The sequence below is a fragment of the Suncus etruscus genome, chromosome 15 (assembly GCF_024139225.1).
Source record: "Suncus etruscus isolate mSunEtr1 chromosome 15, mSunEtr1.pri.cur, whole genome shotgun sequence".
Taxonomy (NCBI): domain Eukaryota; kingdom Metazoa; phylum Chordata; class Mammalia; order Eulipotyphla; family Soricidae; genus Suncus; species Suncus etruscus.
In genome coordinates this window covers 72,991,658-73,009,488 of record NC_064862.1, presented here as the reverse complement: position 1 = coordinate 73,009,488, position 17,831 = coordinate 72,991,658, and the positions used below count along the sequence as shown (strand labels likewise).

At 54.3% G+C, this 17,831-nt stretch overlaps 1 protein-coding gene and 1 long non-coding RNA gene across 2 annotated transcripts; one reads left to right on the top strand and one right to left on the bottom strand.

Annotated features, from left to right (window-relative positions):
* Nucleotides 1-3,554: 3,554 nt before the first annotated feature.
* ABHD11 (abhydrolase domain containing 11) lies at nt 3,555-8,058 on the bottom strand. The gene is made up of 7 exons (XM_049789545.1): nt 7,879-8,058; nt 7,577-7,712; nt 6,158-6,331; nt 5,852-6,022; nt 5,578-5,759; nt 5,211-5,406; nt 3,555-4,469 (listed from the first exon to the last, which is right to left on the bottom strand). Exons 1-6 carry the CDS (start codon nt 7,995-7,997, stop codon nt 5,274-5,276), a joined length of 915 nt encoding a protein of 304 aa, XP_049645502.1. The 5' UTR covers nt 7,998-8,058; the 3' UTR covers nt 3,555-4,469; nt 5,211-5,273.
* Nucleotides 3,980-5,200, top strand: LOC126031294 (uncharacterized). The gene is made up of 4 exons (XR_007503269.1): nt 3,980-4,055; nt 4,314-4,408; nt 4,624-4,744; nt 4,975-5,200. It is a non-coding gene; the product is annotated as an uncharacterized LOC126031294 (long non-coding RNA).
* Nucleotides 8,059-17,831: the final 9,773 nt, after the last annotated feature.

Sequence of the window (17,831 nt, the reverse complement as noted above, 5' to 3'; positions counted from 1 at the left end):
GTTGGGGCACATCCAGGGGGCAGAAGAGTTCATGTAAGGAATGTAAAGCTCTGAGGGCGGGGCCTCAACATCCAGTAGACACAGGAAGATGGTCAGTGAGTCCATGCTAACTCGTGGGCTTTGCTTAGGGTGGGGGGAGATGAGATTCAAGGCCACAATCCAAGGAATAAGTGTGTGTGTGTGTTTTGGGGTCACACCTGGCACTGCTCAGGGCTTATTCCTGGCCTGTGCTTAGAGATCACTCCTGGCAGGGCTCAGAGGACCAGAGTGGCAGGAATTGGAACTAAAGTGATAGCACAGTGGGTAGGACTTTTGTCTTATATATAGTTGATCTGGGTTCAACTTCCAGCATCCCATATGGTCCTCCAACCTTAGCAGAGTCAGGAGGAACCCCTGAGCATTACAAATAGCTCCCTTCCCCCCCCCCCAATAAAAAATAGTGTCAGGGATTGAACCTGAGTCAGCTGAGAGAAAGCAAACTTTCTATCCACTGTATTATCTTTCTGTCCCTGTGGGGTGTGTGTGTGTGTGGGGGGGGGGCTGGGACCGAGAGAGAAGACAGACAGGTGGTTAAGGCACTTACGTTGCAAGTCAACCCTGGTTCAATCTTCAGCCCCACATATGGTGCCCTGAGCACTACCCCAGCCCCCAATATAAAGGAAGGCAGGAACAAGGGCTGAAGCTGGAGTGGAAAGTTCCCCATACATTCAGTGGAGGGTTGGGCCGAGGGAGCCAAGTCTGGCAGAGGCTGAGAGCATGGTTCCTAGGGCCCCAGAGCTCAGGGGCCACCCGTAGAATTGGCTGGCCTGGAGAAGTGGGGGTATGGGAGGTGCACCCCCTTAGTTCCCCTTGTTTCTGATGGTCATAGCCTCTACCTCTTCTCCAGATCCCTCCAGCTGCTGCTTCCTCCCTGCAGACATCGCCTTTCCCCAATACTGAGCTCTGGGATCCTTCAGGGGTACCAGGATCCCCTGTTTATCAGGAGGTAGCATTCTGCTCCTGGGTTCATGTCAGGTATCTGCCCCTTCTCAGAGGGGTCACATCCTCCTGAACTCCTCAAGACTGAGAAGCAACTCCGCGGGGAGGCCTGGAGTGTGGCACTGCCTTGCATGTCCCCCACACTGTCAGCTGTGCCCTCACAAATAAGCACAGCAGGTGGGATTGGATGGACACTGGGGGTCCAGAGTCTGAAGGTGGGGGTGAGGCAGGGGCTTCTAGTCCCACCTAGGGCCCCTGCATCCCTGACACGCGCTGCTGCTGTCACCTGCTGGGAAAGGCTGGTATTGCTTTGCTGGTGGCATCATGCCCGTCCCCTCACCCCCCATGTCCTCAGCAGCCCTCTAGCTGGTGGGGAGACACCTGGACAGTGAGCAGCTAATATAAGGGCCGGAAGAGGCCTGGTGAAGTGGGAGAGGCAGCTGTTTCGCATTCGGGAATAGAAGTGTCAGGTCAGTCTGGGGCTTGTGGAGCAAGAAAAGGCAACTTACCCCAAATTCATGGCTGGAGAGAGAGACAGAGACAGAGATAGAGCCAGAGAGAACACAGCAAGGAGAGAGGGAGAGATATTAAATGTTAATGTATGTACCCGTGTGGGATGTGATTATGTGCGTTTTGTGGTGTGTGTGTTATGTGTGGTGTGTATAGCTGTGTTTATGTGTGGTATGTATTGTGTATCTGTAGAGAGGGGTGTGTCTGTCTGTGTGAATCTCTGGGCTCTGACTTCCGCCTTTCTGGGAAGTCTGACCTGGCCCTGAGCACACAGACTGGCGCCACCGTGAGGTGTCTCAGGGAACTCCAGCTGTGCCCCTTTATGGGGTGCCCACTTGTGCCACAGGGCTGAGTGATTTGCAAGCTGCCCGCCTTCAGTCCCAACAGGGTGACCCCAGCCCGCCCCCTGCCCTGCTGACCCTCCTTCCTTCCTGGCCTCCGTGCTGGGCACCATGTGGGAGCAGGGAGGGTCAGTGGAGGCTGCGGGGCAGGAAGCCCCTGTGAGCCTGGGAGAGTCATTTCCTGCCGCCCCCAGGAGAGGTTCCCATTAGCGAGCCGGCAGCCGCCTCCTGCCCATCCCAGGCCTCCCCAGTGGCAGGCTGATTCCCTATCTTTTCTACTAGATTAGTTCCACTCGTTTTCAGGAAAGCTTGCTCAGAGCCTTCCCTCTCTTAGGGGTGCAGACTGGTCTCCTGAGTGCTCTGAGCCCCTCAGGGCACAGCTGGCCTGGGAACAAGCACTTCAGGACTCATGCATGAGGAGGTGGCAGGAGATATCATTGTGAGTCAGTCACTGGTTCCCTTTCTCTCTTGCTGCCTCCTCTTTTTTCCTTCTGCCCTTCCTCCCTCCCTCCTTCCTTTGTCCATCCCTTCCTCCTCCATCCTCCTGCCCATCCTTCCTTCCCTCTCTCCTCCCTCCCTCCCATTCTCTTAGCTTCGCTTCCCTCCCTTCCCTTCCCTTTCCTTTTCTTTCCTTTCTTCCACGTTTGTCTTGATAATGGGATGATGCTCACCTGCAGCTGTGTGATTCTGACACCTCTAGTTGCAGGGCTTATACACAGCTGTGCCCAGATCACACACTTCACTATGGCCCCTGGGAACCCAAAGGGAAGAGCCGCAGGGATCGAACTCAGGGCCCCAAGCTTGCAAGGCAGTGGTCCAACCAGTGAGCCTTGCCCTTGGGCTCCCACCAATATGGGTTCAGGTGTGTCCCCCTGGAAGGAGTGCAGAGCTGGGTGGGGGGACAGCCCCCAGGGACTCCATCCTGGCTCTGTACCACTATCCCCATCACCTACTATTCTCCTCCCTTGCTTTCCCCTGAGGGTCACGGAGGTAGACCCCAAGGTAGGGCAGCTGGACATAGGCCTGCCAAAGCTGCTCCCCACAGTGCTCAGGAGGCCTGTGGGCCCGCTGACTGCAAGGTCCTTGGCAATGAACATAGCCCCTTGACAGCCAGGGCCAGGAAGGTTGGCACTGGGGTGCGGAGCCTGAAGGTACATGAGATGGGGAGCACTAACTCAGGGGAGACCTGCAGTTTCAGTAGAGGGGTTCAAGGGGCCCAATGGGTGCCAGGATTGAACCTCTCCGCTGGACTATTGACTTGGGTCCTTGGAGGATTCTTTCTCAACAGGGAAAAGTCCCTTTGCCACCTCTTGTGTCAGGGTGTACCCCATGTCCACACCAAGGTAGGAGTGGGAAGCCTAAGCCCCAAGTACAGGCCCCACTAGAAATACTGGAGGGCCATGAGGTGATGTGCCAGTGAGAGTGAGTTCACTGGGACTGGCTTCCCCCAGGGGTGATCAGGGGGTCACTCCTGGTGGTACCAGGGATGGAACCATGGCCCCTACATGCAGAGTAATGTCCCAGCCCTTGGGCTTGACTAAGCTCTTTTCCTTCCATTTCCTGTCGAGGTGTCTTTTTGTTTGTTTTGGGCCACACTTGGCTCTGCACTCAGAAATCCTTCCTGGCAGGCTTAGGGGATCCTATGGGATGCCAGGGATTGAACCCGGCTCGACTGCGTGCAAGACAAAACGCCCTCCCACTGTACTATTATTGCTCGGGTCCTCGTTTTGAGGTGTCTTGTTGAAATTTTATTGTTTTGAATTTGTGGTGCTTCATTTACAGAACTGTAAGGTTTTCACTCTTAACACAGCCCAGAGCTCCACCACTGTCCCATTGTCCCCCAGCCGCGCCCCTCCCTGCTGCGGGCTTCCTGCTGCCGGCCAGTAGTGTTTCCGCTGTCTTGGGGCCCTTGTCATTCCACTGTTGAGGTGTCCTGGGTGGACGGTCTGCGGAGTTCCAAGGTGCCAACTCCAGAGGGGGAGAAGCTGGTGTGATCTCCTGGGCGCCAGGGTCCTTCTGACGGCAGCAAAGCGCCCCCTTCCTGAGAGAGGCGGGAGCGACCGGCCCGGGTAGGGACATGAGACTGGGGCGGGGAAACAGGTGGGGCGGGGACAGCCCGGGTTCGCCTAGCCTGGGAGGGAGGGCAAAGGGCCATGTCCTCCAGCCGCACCCCACTGATCGGCCTCCCAGTCATCCCACCACCCTCTAGGTCTGGGCCCCGGAGGGGTAAGTGTGCGCTCAAACCCAGCTCGACCCTCTTCCTGGTCTCAGGGCCCGAGCCTCGGAGCTTGGGCACCTGCCAACCCGTTTAATTTTGGGGGGTGGGGCACCCCCTTACAAGTTACCGTCCAGACAAGGCAGGATCTGGACCGGGAGCCTGCCTGCATTTCTCCCCTCTCCAGGCTTAGGCGGAAGGGCCCAGAGGGGGTTGCCTCTGTGTCTGTGGGCACCCCAACCCTGCTCTCCCCCCTCTTCTTGTGCCAGAGCCCAGCGTGGAGGGTGGCCGAAGAACTGGGGGACCACCGCACCGAACCCTCGCTGGACCAAGCCCTCCAGGAGCGCGATGAGGCCATTGCCAAGTGAGAGAGGGCAGCTTGCAGGGGTGGGGAGGTGACTGCCAGAGCTCCCTCAGGGCAGGTCCTGGAGAGGGAGGAGGGTGGAAGGAGGAGGGAAGAGGGTGAGGAGGGCAGAGAAGTCAGAAATTCCTGCAAGGAAAATGCCACCAGGCACTTGGCCACCTTGGCCAGCCCTGAGGCCCAGCCCAGCCCCGCCTGACTTCCCGGGGTCCTTGCAGGAAGCGAGCTGTGGAGGCGGAGCTGGCCCGTTGCAGAGCCCGGCTACGAGCTGTGGAGGCTCAGCTGCTGGAAGTCCTGGAGGAGAAACTGAGGCTGCAGCAGGAGGTGGAGGCCTGGGAGGTAAGGAGGATGTCCTGCTGTGTGTGTGTGTGTGTGTGTGTGTGTGTGTGTGTGTATGTGTGTGTGTGTGTGTAAGGAGGGCAGGCTGGTGTGTGAATGTATGTGTGTGTGTCCACCCCTATGTGTGTGTGTGTGTGTGTGTGTGTGTGTGTGTGTGTGTAAGGAGGGCAGGCTGGTGTGTGAATGCATGTATGTGTGTCCACCTCTAACCTTGCTCTCCGAACCCTCAGGAAGACATGCAACAACTGGTACAGCGGCAGGTGGAGACACAGCTACAAAGTGAGCGAGAGTCCAGAGGCACCACAAGAGCTTCCAGGGACCCCAGAGTGGCCAGGACATCGTGGAGCCACTTCCCCCTGGGCCAGTGGGGGCGCTGGAAGTGAGAGACCTTAAGCTGTCCCCCTTGACCCATTAAAAGCAAGAGGTCAGGCACCTCTGCATCCGCAGGATCCCCCATGGTGCCCACCTGAGTCTCTATGCGCAGAATTGAAACCGGCCACAGGGCCCGGGAAAGGCCTGGGAGCCCCACTCAGGCGAGGAAGCCTCGGATGGCGGCCATGAAGTCCTGCGGGCGGTCAGCATGGACCCAGTGGCCAGCATTGGGCACTGTCTGTATCTGGGCGTGAGGAAAGAGCCGCTGGATTTCACGATGGTGGCTGGGCCTGCCAGGGCGCAGAGATGGAGCCGAGGAGGGAACAGAAGAAGGGGGGAGATGGGAGTGGCATGAGTCCACCTGTTCAGCGATGCTTTGGGGAGTCTCAGAGGCTTCTGCCTGCACCTCAGCCCTCCCAGTGCACCCCATCTCTTTCCCCCTTTCAGGGCTTGAAAATTACCGCACAAATTCAGAGTTTCCACCGAGGAGGAAGAGGGTGGGTCCTGAGTAGCTTTCTTGGTGGGGTGGAAAGGCCATGATCTGGCGCATATGCTGTGCGAGGGCATCTAAGTTCACCCGCCACACTAGGCGCCCGTCCACCTCCACCAGGTTGGTGAGCAGGAACTGCCGCACGCCTAAGTCCTGTCAGCAGTTGGGGGGAGGTCCCTGTGAGACTGCCTGTCACTGGACAGGTCCCAGCCTACCGAAGCCCCCAGAGCCTGTGGGCACATTACCTGAATTACAGGCCTAAGCTGCTCGTCGGCCAGTTTTCGGGCAGAGGAGCGGGGGAGCCCGTCTGGGATGTTAATGGCCTTCATGGCTGCCATATAGGCCGGGAAGTCTGACACTGCTGTGGTTTCGACTGGGCTGATGTCCACAGAGATCAGGCGGTCCACCAGCTCAGGCTACAGGGGGCAGGAGGAAAACGGGACTTGGGGACCGGTAGTGGGTTTCAAGCCCAGTTCCAGGCTGCCTGCTGAGTACGGACAGGCCACACAGGGTGGGAGGGAGCTGAGGTCATGGGAGGAAGGGGTGCTCACCCTCTGAAGGGCCAACAGCATGGCCGTCTTGCCTCCCATGCTGTGGCCAATGAGGACGCTGGGGACTAGACCCAGCTGGGGCAGGAGTTCCTGGATGTCCTGGCTCATGGCCTCGTAGCTCATATCTGGGTTGTGGGGGCTGTCACCATGGTTCCGGGCATCCATCGTGAGCACCTGGGCAATACAGGGAAAGGGTCAGCAAAGGCTGTACATTCCAGGCACGGACAAAAGTGGGTGAGCAAGGTGGAGGGACCTGGGGAGAAGCCCCGAAGTGGAAGGAGGGCTGGGAAGGGGAGAAGGGGCAGAATGCAGGACCACTCTGCCCAAGAAGAGAAGGCCCGGGGGGTGTGGACACATCGCTGAAATTCTGGCTGGCTGGCAAGCCCAAAAGGGGGCTGGAAGCAGAAGCTAATTCCCAAGCACCAAGTACAGAAGCTGCCTGTGTGAGGTTCTCAGGCCTCTGAGAGCCCCTGACTTGGGGACAGCAGCACTAGGAACAACCAAGGCAGTTCGTTGGTCAGAAGGTACAGCCACTGTGTACTGTGACCCAGCCTGTGGATGCCCATGCATGACACGAACAAGGGAAGAACTGCAGCATTTCATGCAGAACTTCTCCAGCCACAGATAATTTCTTTTTTTATTTATTGTTTTATTTTTCTGGCTTTAAGCACAGAAATCGACCCCGGCAGGCTCCTCAGGGGACTATATGGGATGCCGGGATTCGAACCACCGTCCTTCTGCATGCAAGGCAAACGCTCTACTGCCGTGCTAGCTTTCTGGCCCAACAGAATATTTTTTTTTCTGAAGAATGGAAGAAAGGAAGGATTTAAGGAGGGAAGGAAAGGGAGGAAGGGAGGGAGGAAGGAAAAAAGGATAGGAGGGAGGGAGGACTTTGAATACAGCCAGAATATTCTATTTTTTCCTTTTTTTAGATCATTTCTTTTTTTGTTTGTTTGTTTTGGTTTTTGGTTTTTGGGCCACACCCGGCGGTGCTCAGGGGTTACTCTTGGCTGTCTGCTCAGAAATAGCTCCTGGCAGGCACGGGGGACCATATGGGACACCGGGATTCTAACCAACCACCTTTGGTCCTGGGTCGGCTGCTTGCAAGGCAAACGCTGCTGTGCTATCTCTCTGGGCCCCAGATCATTTCTTTAATTATTTTTTGTTTTGTTTTATTTTGGGGGTGGGCCACAAAGACTTCTTTTTATTTTCCTGGCTCTGCGCTCAGAAATCACTCCAGGCAGGCTCGGGGGAACCATATGGGAGGCGGGGATCGAACCCGGGTCAGCAGCCTGCAAGGCAAAAGCCCTACCCACTGTGCTCTAGAAGCTTCGGACATTTCTGCTCAACCCTGGGCACAGCGAGGGTGGGTGGAGCTGGCCCCGGCCCTGCTCTGCCCTGCCCGTGGCGGAAGCTCACCCTGCGGCCCGTCTGCTGGGCCAAGGCCTTGGCGATGGAGTTGAAGTTGGTTTTGCAACCGAAGAGCCCATGCAGAAAGACCAGGGCCGGCAGGTTCGCCTCCCCATCCAGGAGATTGTAGGAAAGCGGCACAGGCCTGGTGGGGAGGCATAAGGGCAGATCTAGGCGGGCGGTAGGGAGTTGGGGGGCTGGGAATTTGGGGGTGGTTTGGGGGCGGGGCGAGGGTATGTCCAGCCCTGGGGGTGGGGCGAGGGACGGTTCCTTCCCCTCACCCCCAGCCCCACGCGCTGCCCTTGACTCACCTCGGCCTGGCTCCGTCTCGGCCACTGCTGTTGGGTGCCACGGGCACCTTGGAGGAACCGAGCCAGGAGCGGCCGAACCCCACTATGGGGCGCCTCCAGGTGCGGGCCCAGCGCAGCATACTCGGGAGTCACTTCCCCACGCGTTGTAGCCTGCCCGGGCCTTTAGCTCCGCCTCCAAACACGCCCACTTATAAACACGCCCATCATTTAAATAATAGCACCGCCTTCTTCTAACTAGCCCCGCCCACCCCGACTAAGCTCCACCCCCGCCCCTTTTAACTCTCGCGGCATTGCCGCTTTAAGCTCAAGGGTTCCTGATCTTATTTCATCCGGGAAACCAAGTTTGTCCCGCCCCCCGAGGCTCCACCCCTTGCTCCATTACGTAATGCTGCGGAGAGGGAGGGACCGCAAGGCCACGCCCTCCGGAAGTCCCGACCCGCTTCTTCCGGCGCAGGCTCTTGGATGGGTGTTAGACATTTGCGTTTTGGGAACTGGTTCTCTGCGGTTCCCTCCGCGCATCCTGGGCGCTGGGTGTCCGCGGGAAAGATCCTTGGCAGCTGAGGACGCCCCTGTCTTGGCCCGCAGCGGGCTCCGTGCCCGATCTACTTTCTTAGCTCCCTCTTGGGTGGCAGCCGCACTTGGTTGGTGTGGCTAGCCGGGGGCGCCGCTTTGCAGGCGCCGTGCCCCACAGCTGAGCATCTCTTGCCTATCCTGACGTCTAGGTCATCTCCAAGCACCCCGAACCCTGACCCTTTTACAGTTTGTTCCGAACAAGCCAGAATCAGGACCTGGATCTGCTGCCATTTGGGATGCTAGAGTCAAACCCAGCCTGTTGTTTGGACTGCAGGGGACTAGAAGTTGAAGCAGTTAACCGCCTCCCTCTCCCCAAATTTAGAGAAACAGATGATCTTAACCCCCTCTAGAGCTCAAACTCCTGGGACTTTCCCCTCTAAAACTCAGAGGGGAAGCTGCCTCTTTTCTCCTTGCCCTGGTTGCCCCATCTTGGCTCTCAGTTGGCTCCCATGTGGCCCTTAGCAGCTGCACTTTCCACAATATTCCTTCACCTCTGCAGCCTAAGCTTGGGTCTCCAGTCTCATCCTCCTTACTTTCTACCAGCGTGCTCCATTCTTTTCTTTATTGATTGATAAGAGTTTTCTAATGTTCTTTAAGTATTGGAGCTTGGGGGTGAGGGAGCTAGTCCACACAGCAGTGCTCAGAGCTTACTCCTGGTTCTGCATTCAGATACTACTCTGGCAGTGCTCAGGGCTAAATATGTGGTACTGGGGATTGATTATACCTGGCTTGGCCACCCACAAAGCAAACTCTTATCCACTGTCTTGTTTCCCAGGCCCCGTTATTAGGTTTGTTTTGGGGTTTTGTTGGGGGGGCGCATCCAGCGATGCTCAGGGGTTGCTCCTGGCTCTACATTCAGGAATCATTCCTGGTGGGCTTGGGGAACCATATGGGATGCTGGGGACCAAACCCAGGTTATCTATGTGTGAGGCAAGTGTTCTTCCCCCTGTACTATGATGGTCCTCCATTTATTAGTTTTATTAGTTCTCTGACTTTGTGGTGATTGTGATGTTGGGGCCAACATACACTTGGTTGTGTTCACCTGGTCTTGCTCACTTGCACACATGCTTTCTGGGCATTACATGCTTTTTGGTGTGCAGGGTTTACACAAACACTAGTGCCTCCCAGGTGGAACTCAGGCATGTGGGTGGTACCAGGGACTGAACTCATGGCCACACTCTTGCAAGACATAAACAGCCAGGTCTGAGCCTTCCCTGGTTTCAGGTCTCACACCCTCACATTGCTCAGTCACTCTCTGCCTCAGAGTGTTCCCAAGGTCCCAGTCTCAGTGCCCTTTGAGGTCCATCTCTTCAAGTCAACTCAGTTGAACTGAATGTCTTCTAATCTCTGTTATCATCACACTTGATAGAGTTTGTTGTGAGAATACCTCCCTTCCCTGGGCCTCACCATAGGCTGGGGCCCTTGACCAGCTGGAACCATGTTCATTGGCTTAAAGTGCAATCATAATTTTACAAAGTGATCAGGGCACCAGCAGAGACAAAGGGGAAGGTTCAGTTGGCAGCTGGGTCAGTGCCCCAGTGTCCTCTCCTGCCCAGGTACTTGGCAGGATGACACAGGCCTCCCCTGGCGGCAGGAGCGGGTAGTTTAAAACCAAGGACCAATACATGACTGACCCAGGAGTGTCTTGAGGTGCTGTGCTGTTCTGTGCTCTGTGTGTGTGTGTGTGTTGTGTGTTGATGACCAGAGCTTTGAAGGGTGGGTTTTGGAGGAGGTGGTCAACACTAGGTATTTTTCTAGATGGCCCACAAAGTCAGGGATGGGGTTTCCTGTGATGCTGGATACAGAGAAGGGAGCATTTCAAAGGTGATTTGGGGGCTGGAAAGATAGTCTATGGAGGTCAAATGCTTGGCTTGCACAGAGATGACCCTAGTTCGGTCGCTGGCACCTCACATGGTCTTCTGGGTCCCCCAAGAGTGATCCCTGAGCACAGATCAGGAGTGCGCCCTCCCTCCAAAACCACGACCAAAAAAAAAAAAAAAAAAAACCAAACACACACACAAACAAAAAAACACACAAAGTGATTTCAAGCAGCTCTTCCTCCACCCAACGGTGGGATGTCTAGCCTGGTCCCCCCCCTCAGCCTAGAGGAGGGGTCCCCTGAATTATCCCGGAGGTCTAGGGGCCAGACAACCCAAATAGTTTCTGAGTGCTCAACCCCAGTCCGGCAGGCACTGCAGGGCACTCCAGAGCAAATGTTGGCGCCAGCGGAGCTTGCTCAAGCCTGAAAAGTCGGGTGCACGGGAGTGGGAGGTGGGAGGGCGGGCGGCGTTCCAGCCTTGGTGGTGTAAACCAGCCGGGGACCTACTGTGGGTGGCTAAGGGTCTCCCTTTTGGGTCTCCCTTTTGGTGTCATGTGCGGCTGGCTATTCGCGCCTCCCGCACCCCGATCTCCCCGGGTGCGCACCGCTCTAGGTAGATGCAGAGAACCAAACCAACCAAGCCAGCCGCGCGCGCGGTGGCACGGCTGCGGGGTTGCGGGGCCAGCCGCGGCGTGGAAGGGGTTAAGCGGGCGGGCAGCGGGCGCCCCGTAATCGCACCTGCCCAGTATCGGTCACGTGGCGGGTTTCACCTGCCCCGCTGAGCCGGGACAATCGGGCTTGTGTTCCCGGCCCGTCGCCTTGGAGACCGCTGCGCGCCCGGGGAGGTCACGGGGCAAATTCCTGTCGCCGGCGGGTGGGGCCGGGGCGCCAGTTGCGCCCCGGGCTGCTGCGGCTCTCGAGACCCCCCCAGTGTCCCACGGGGTATCCCCTGGGCTTCACAGAGCCTCTCCGCTCCACCCCCTGCACCCCGATTCGCTTCTCCGCGCTCGGGGCTCGCCGAGCTGCCAGGACTTGGCTATATACACACATTGTTCTTTAATCCGCCCTGGCCGGTTTCCCCCCAGGACCCACCCGGTAATCCTCGGGGCCTCCCCCAGACCCAGAACCTTCGCTCCCCGAACAAAACAAGCCAGTAATCCGGCAGCGCGGCTTCCGCGGGCTGTTTTCTTCCCAGCAGCCTGGGGCCCGCTGCTGGCCGGAATTCCAGGTGGATGTGCACCTGATCACCCGGGGAAGTGTCAGGAACACTGCAGGTCTCGAGGATTGGGGGGGTCCTTTAGCCCCAGCTGAACCCTAAACCCCTCCTAGCATCTGGAGGAGGCCGCTGCTTGGCAACTCCTGCGCTTTCCTGGGCCCCAGCGTGCAGCGGAAGAACTGAGTTGAGCACCCTGTCTTAGTCCACCATCACTAGGCTTTTATTTATTTATGTTTTTTGCAGTGCGTTGGGGATCAAACTCGGGTCCTCACACACACACACACACACACACACACACACACACACGCAAACACAACTCGGACACACACACGCAAACACAACTCGGACACACACACATCAGCCCTCACACATACAAACACACCACACACACAAACACACCCACACACACACACACACACACACACACACACACACACACACACACACACACCAGCCCTCAACTGCTGAAGGATACTTGGAGCCAGCCCCTCACAAGCACATTCTCCAAGCTTTCTTTCCTTTGCGGACACGTCGCTATAGGTATAGGGAGGGCACCTGTGCTTAGGTTTTTGGTTCTTGGGCTGCACCCCTTGGTGCTCAGGGATGACTCCTGAATCTATGCTCAGGAATCACTCTTGACAGGACTTTGTGATGCCGGCAATCACAACCAGGTTGGCTGCATTTATGGCCAATGCCCTATCTACTGAGCTATATCTCTGGCCCTCAGAGGTGGGGGAAGCAGGCATTTTGGAAATTACGACCATCTCTGCTCCCTTGAAGAACAGTCAGCAGTAGACAGTCCAGCCTGCACCCCCACTTTGGAAACATTCTTCCAGGGGCATTCACCAGACAGTCCTGATGGGGAGTTGTGTGACTTAGTGTGGGTGAGATGGAGTTGGTCAGGCGCAGGGGTGCCCTTGGGGATGGGATTTGCAGATATGGAGGTGCCATATGCAGCGAGGAGCCTTCTTCCTGCTCTGGGGGTCTATCAATTTGGTGAATATTTCTTGCCCCACCTCCATGCACTGCTCCTGCCTGCTGCCTCCTCTCTGGTTGGAGGGGGACCCCCATTATTGCCCTGCATGGAAATTCGTGTCCATCTTCCAAATGGTACAAAGAAATTAGCTGTTGATCCAGCTGTTTTCTTCCCACCCTTTTTTTCCAACCCATTGTACTCTGACTCCTTCAGATGTAGGAGGCAGAGCTGGGAGAAGAAAAGCTGGTATGCGTGGCTGGAGCCAAAGCACAGAGGGGGGGAGCATTTGCCTTGCATGCAGCAGACCTGCGTTTGATCCAGCATCCTATCGGGTTCCTCGAACTTGCCAGAAGTAACTTCTGAGCACAGAGCCTGGAGTAACCCCCCTAGATCCCCCAGATGTGATCCAAAAATCAAGGGGGGAAAAAAGCTGTCTGGTACATTTCCCAAGAATTGAAACCCTCAGGGAAGGAATGTCCGTGCTTGCAGGTGTCTCCTCTGAGAAAGGGTTGGGCTCTGCAGAAGCTCCTGGGCCAGCTCCCCAGACAGGGCTGTAGGCAGCTCGCAAAACTGGCCCAGGACCAAACCACAGGACCTATGGGCCACCAAGACAGAATGACAGTGGCTCATGGTGGTTACTGTGGCCTCACGACTGGATACCATGAACTTTCCTTCCTTCAGCCTCCTCCCCAGCCCTCAGCCTCCCTGCTGAGACCATCCTGTCTGTCTCCAGTGCCCTTGGTGAAGGAGCTCTGGGGCACCTGCATTTGGGATGCCAGCATGATGACCCCAGTGCCAGGCCCAGCCACCAGCCAGCTTCCTCTTTCAATCAACAGACCCCAGTCATGGACAGGCTCACAGTGCTGACAGCCTTGGATGTGTAAAGCCAAGAGTTAGATGCCTGACACTACATGCCCAATACACACTGCTGGGTATGACACTTCAACTTGGGGAGGAGGAAGGGCTGCATCTACCCATGCCCAGGGCTTGCTCCTCTCTCTATACTCAGGATTACTCATGGCCGTGAGCAGGCATCCAGATGCTGGGGATCAAAGTGGTCCTGGGACTGAATCCAGGTCAGCCATGTGCAAGGCAAGTACCCTCCCTACTATGTTATCGCTCTGAGCTTCATTTTTTTTGCTTTGTTTTGACTTTGGGTCACACCCAATCATTCTCAGGGGTTACTCCTGGCTCTGACCTTAGGGGTCTTTCCTGGTGGTGTTCGGGGGATTATATTGGATGCTGGGGATCGAACACGGGTTGGCTGTGTGCAAGGCAAATACCTTATCCACTGTGCTATCGCTCCAACCCAGCTTTGGGTTTCTTTGGTCAAAGATTACTAGCCCTGGATCCATAGCCCTAGAACAGTAGGTAGGGCTGCTCCCCACAATATTTCTAGGCCTCTTGAATTTTAATCTTCCTCTGCCTCCCCTAACAAAACAATCCAATACATAATTTATCAAAGAGGTACTGAGCACTTGCTAATTCTAGGTGTGAATTTGTAAATTATTACTGGGGTGCTCCTAAGTGGTGCTTAGAGATTAGGGAACCACCCACATGAATGTTGGCCATCAGGTTCTTTGGTTAAATACTTGGACCCAAGGAGGTGTTGATGCTAGAATTTGGCAGTGTTGGGGACCACCAGGACCACACTGGAGGGTGCTCTGGGGCCCTCCAGGGCTATTTCAAGTGTACGTTAGGAGCCCATGAAATGCCAGGGACTCAACTGGGGTCTTGCACCTAAAAGGCAGGTGACTCAACCTCCATATTATATCCCCTGCTCCCCAGTATAAATTTTGGTGACAGAAATGAAAATTTCTGGGGCCAGAGAGATAGCATAGCTGTAGGGTATTTGCCTTGCATGTGGCCAATCCAGGATTGACGGTGGTTCGATCTCTAGCATCCCATATGGTCCCTCAAGCCTGCCAGAAGCGATTTCTAAGTGCGGAGCCAGGAGTAACTCCTGAGTACTGCCAGGTGTGACCCAAAAACCAAGGGGGGGAAAATGACAATATTTGTCAGAGGAACAAGAGGAACCCTAGCCTTTTTTATTTTTATTTATTTTTTGTTTTGGGGCCACACCCACTGGTGCTCAGGGGTTACTCCTGGCTGTCTGCTCAGAAATATCTCCTGGCAGGCAGGGGGGACCATATGGGACACCGGGATTCGAACCAACCACCTTAGGTCCTGGATCGGCTGCTTGCAAGGCAAACGCCGCTGTGCTATTTCTCCACCCCCCCTTTTTTTCCATAAAATCTTTAAGCACTATGATTACAAACATGATTGTAGTTGGGTTTCAGTCATAAACAGAACACCCCTCTTTACCAGTGCAACATTCATACCATCATGCCCCCCCCCCTTCCCAACCCCTGTCTGTATTTGAGACAGGCATTCTACTTCTCTCATTAAGATCGTCATGCTAGTTGTTATTGTAGTTATTTCCCTAACTGCACTCACCACTCTTTGTGGTGAGCTTCATATCTTGAGTCAGCCCTCATCTCTATTGTCTCTGGGCATTATTACAAAAATGTCCTTAATTTTTCTTAAAAACCATAGATAAGTGAGACTATTCTGTGTCTATGTCTCTCCCTCTGACTTATTTCACTCAGCATAATAGATTTCATGTATATCTACGTATAGGAAAATTTCATGACAATCTCTCCTGATAGCTGCATAATATTCTATTGTATATATGTACCACAGTTTCTTTAGTCATTCATCTATTGAAGGTCATCTTGGTTGCTTCCAGAGTCTGGCTATTGTAAATAGTGCTGCAATGAATATAGGTGTGAAGAAAAGATGTTTGAATTGTATTTTTGTGTTCCTAGGGTATATCCCTAGGCATGGTATAGCTCAGGGGTGGCAAACATGTGGCTCCTGGCCAAAATGAATGCAGCTCTTTGCCTCTTATCATTATTTTGTATGCTGTGGCTCTTTGCCAAGTTTAGATTTTGTTCTGCTTCTGAGGAGGGACCTCTGAGGAGAGATCTCCGAGTGTGTAGTCCCGCCCCTGTCTCCCATCCCTTGGAAACAACTGCACGGGCCAGCAAGCTGGGGATCCATGTGTCAATTGTTGGGTAACATCTTGCCATTAATTCTTAGTGTGGAGGATGCAGCACACCCTCACCATCACTGCAGGATTTTTACCCTCACTCAAAATGGCAAAATGCAATATGTGTTTAATATATTATTAAATTATATACTTTTGTGTGAGTGTCTGTTTTGGCAGGTCACTGCGTGGTGTGGCTCTCTGACTCACAGTTTAAAATTTTGGCTCTTTGTGTCGAACTTGTTTGCCACCCCTGATATAGCTGGATCATATGGGAACTCAGTTTCCAGATTTTTGAGGAACCTCCATATTATTTTCCATAAAGTCTGGATTAGACGGCATTTCCACCAGCAGTGAATGAGTTCCTTTATCACCACATCACTGCCAGCACTGATTGTTCTTGTTCTTTGTGATGTGTTCCAGTCTCTGTGGTGTGAGATGATATCTCATTGTGGTTTTGATTTGCATCTCCCTGATGATTAGTGTGATGTGGAGCATTTTTTCAGATGTCTTTTGGCCATTTGTATTTCTTCTTTGAGGAAATGTCTGTTCATTTCTTCTCCCCATTTTTCGATGGGATGACTTTTTGTTTTTGACCACACCTAGTGGTGCTCAGGTGTTACTTCTGGTTCTGTGCTCAGAAATTACTCCTGGCAGACTTTCAGGACCATATGGGATGCCGAGGATCGAATCCGGGTTGGCCACATGCAAAGCAAATGCTCTAACTACTGTGCTATCACTCCATCCCCTATTTCTGACTTTCTCTGTTCCCCAGTGGGACGATGGACACTCACAAAGGGGCATAGTGTGCAGAAGGCTCTGGAGAGTATCATGCTTGATAGTAACGGGGGCATGAAGTCAGATAGCATGGTAAGATTTCCGACAGATAAGATTTATGACAAGACAGGAATCTGTGCTTCAGGGAACAGTGTTCTGTGAGGCAGAAAAGCATATGCAAAGGCCCTGAGGCCAGACCATGGCAGAAAAGAGAGAGAAAGGCAGTGGCAGGTATGCAGAAAGAACTAGAGAAGGGCTATAGGAACTGCACCAGAGCAGAGGCTTAGCCTGGGGGAGGAAGAAAGTGGGGGGTAGAAAAAAGGAATCTGGAAGTTTCCTTGGACATGGGGACACCACAGTAGCCCCCCCCCAATCCTTTAAAGCTTGATTTGATGGAGATTTGAGAGTCTGACCAGAGGTCCATAGAAGTTTCAAGTGCTCCAGAGATAGTCAAGTAGCTTCTCTTTAGGCAGCACTTAGCATGGGCCAAGCACGGGTTAAGGGCTCTGAGTACCGTTAGCCTGATAATGAGTATGAGAGTTTGTGCCCCTTTTTAGGGGAGAGAACTGATAGACAGTGAGTTTAATTGGGGCTTGGGATCTGCGGGATCCCAATAGCTAAGAAGGGAGCTTGGCAGCATGGGTGTGGGTTAGAGTTGATTGGAGGTGAGAAGGACTAGAAGGTGATAATCAGAGGGGGCCAGAATGCATGAGTGAAGAGCACAGAGCTAAGGAAAGGAAGCAGGAGAAGGAAGGAGAAGTGAATGGAGTCACAATGGGTAGAAGTGAAGAATAGGCACAGTTAACTGTCAAATAAGCTGAGAGGAGCAGGAGAGAGAAAGGGGTCAGGGATAAAGGAGCTTGCTTGCCTTATGTGGCCCAACCCAGTTTCATCTTTGACAACCTGGAAAGTCCCTTGATTAATTCCCAGGAGGCATCCCTGAGCAGTCAGCAGTAAGTCCTGGCCACCACTGGGTGTGGCCCCCAAACTAAAAGAAAAGCAAAACCAGTGTGCTGAGTGGTAGTGCCAGATATAGGAAAGTAGATGTTGGCCTTTGCTCTCTCAGCCTATACTCTCACTTATGGTTTGTTTTTTTTTAGGGGTAGGGTCATACCTGGCTGCACTCATGGGTTATTCCTAGCTCCGTGCTCAAAAATTACTCCTGGGGCCCGGAGAGATAGCACAGCGGCGTTTGCCTTGCAAGCAGCCGATCTAGGACCAAAGGTGTTTGGTTCGAATCCCGGTGTCCCATATGGTCCCCTGTGCCTGCCAGGAGCTATTTCTGAGCAGACAGCCAGGATTAACTTCTGAGCATCAGCCAGGTGTGACCCAAAAACCAAAAAAAAAAAAAAAAATTACTCCTGACAGGCTCAAGGGACCATATGGGGTGCTGGGGACTGAAGTTAGGTTGTCAGTAGCAAGGCCCTCTGTATTATTGCTCTGGCCCCTCTCATTATTTTTTTGTGTGCATGGGGGCACCCCTGGAAATACCCAGAGGTTACTCCTGCCTCTGCACTCAGGAGTCATGCCTGGCAGTGCTCAG

Coding starts and splice junctions, on each gene's coding strand:
- ABHD11 (XM_049789545.1), bottom strand. CDS start 7,997: ATGCTGCGCTGGGCCCGCACCTGGAGGCGCCCCATAGTGGGGTTCGGC. Junction 6,023..6,157: donor TGCTGTTGGCCCTTCAGAGG/GTGAGCACCCCT, acceptor TGCCCCCTGTAG/CCTGAGCTGGTGGACCGCCT. Junction 5,760..5,851: donor AGCTTAGGCCTGTAATTCAG/GTAATGTGCCCA, acceptor AACTGCTGACAG/GACTTAGGCGTGCGGCAGTT.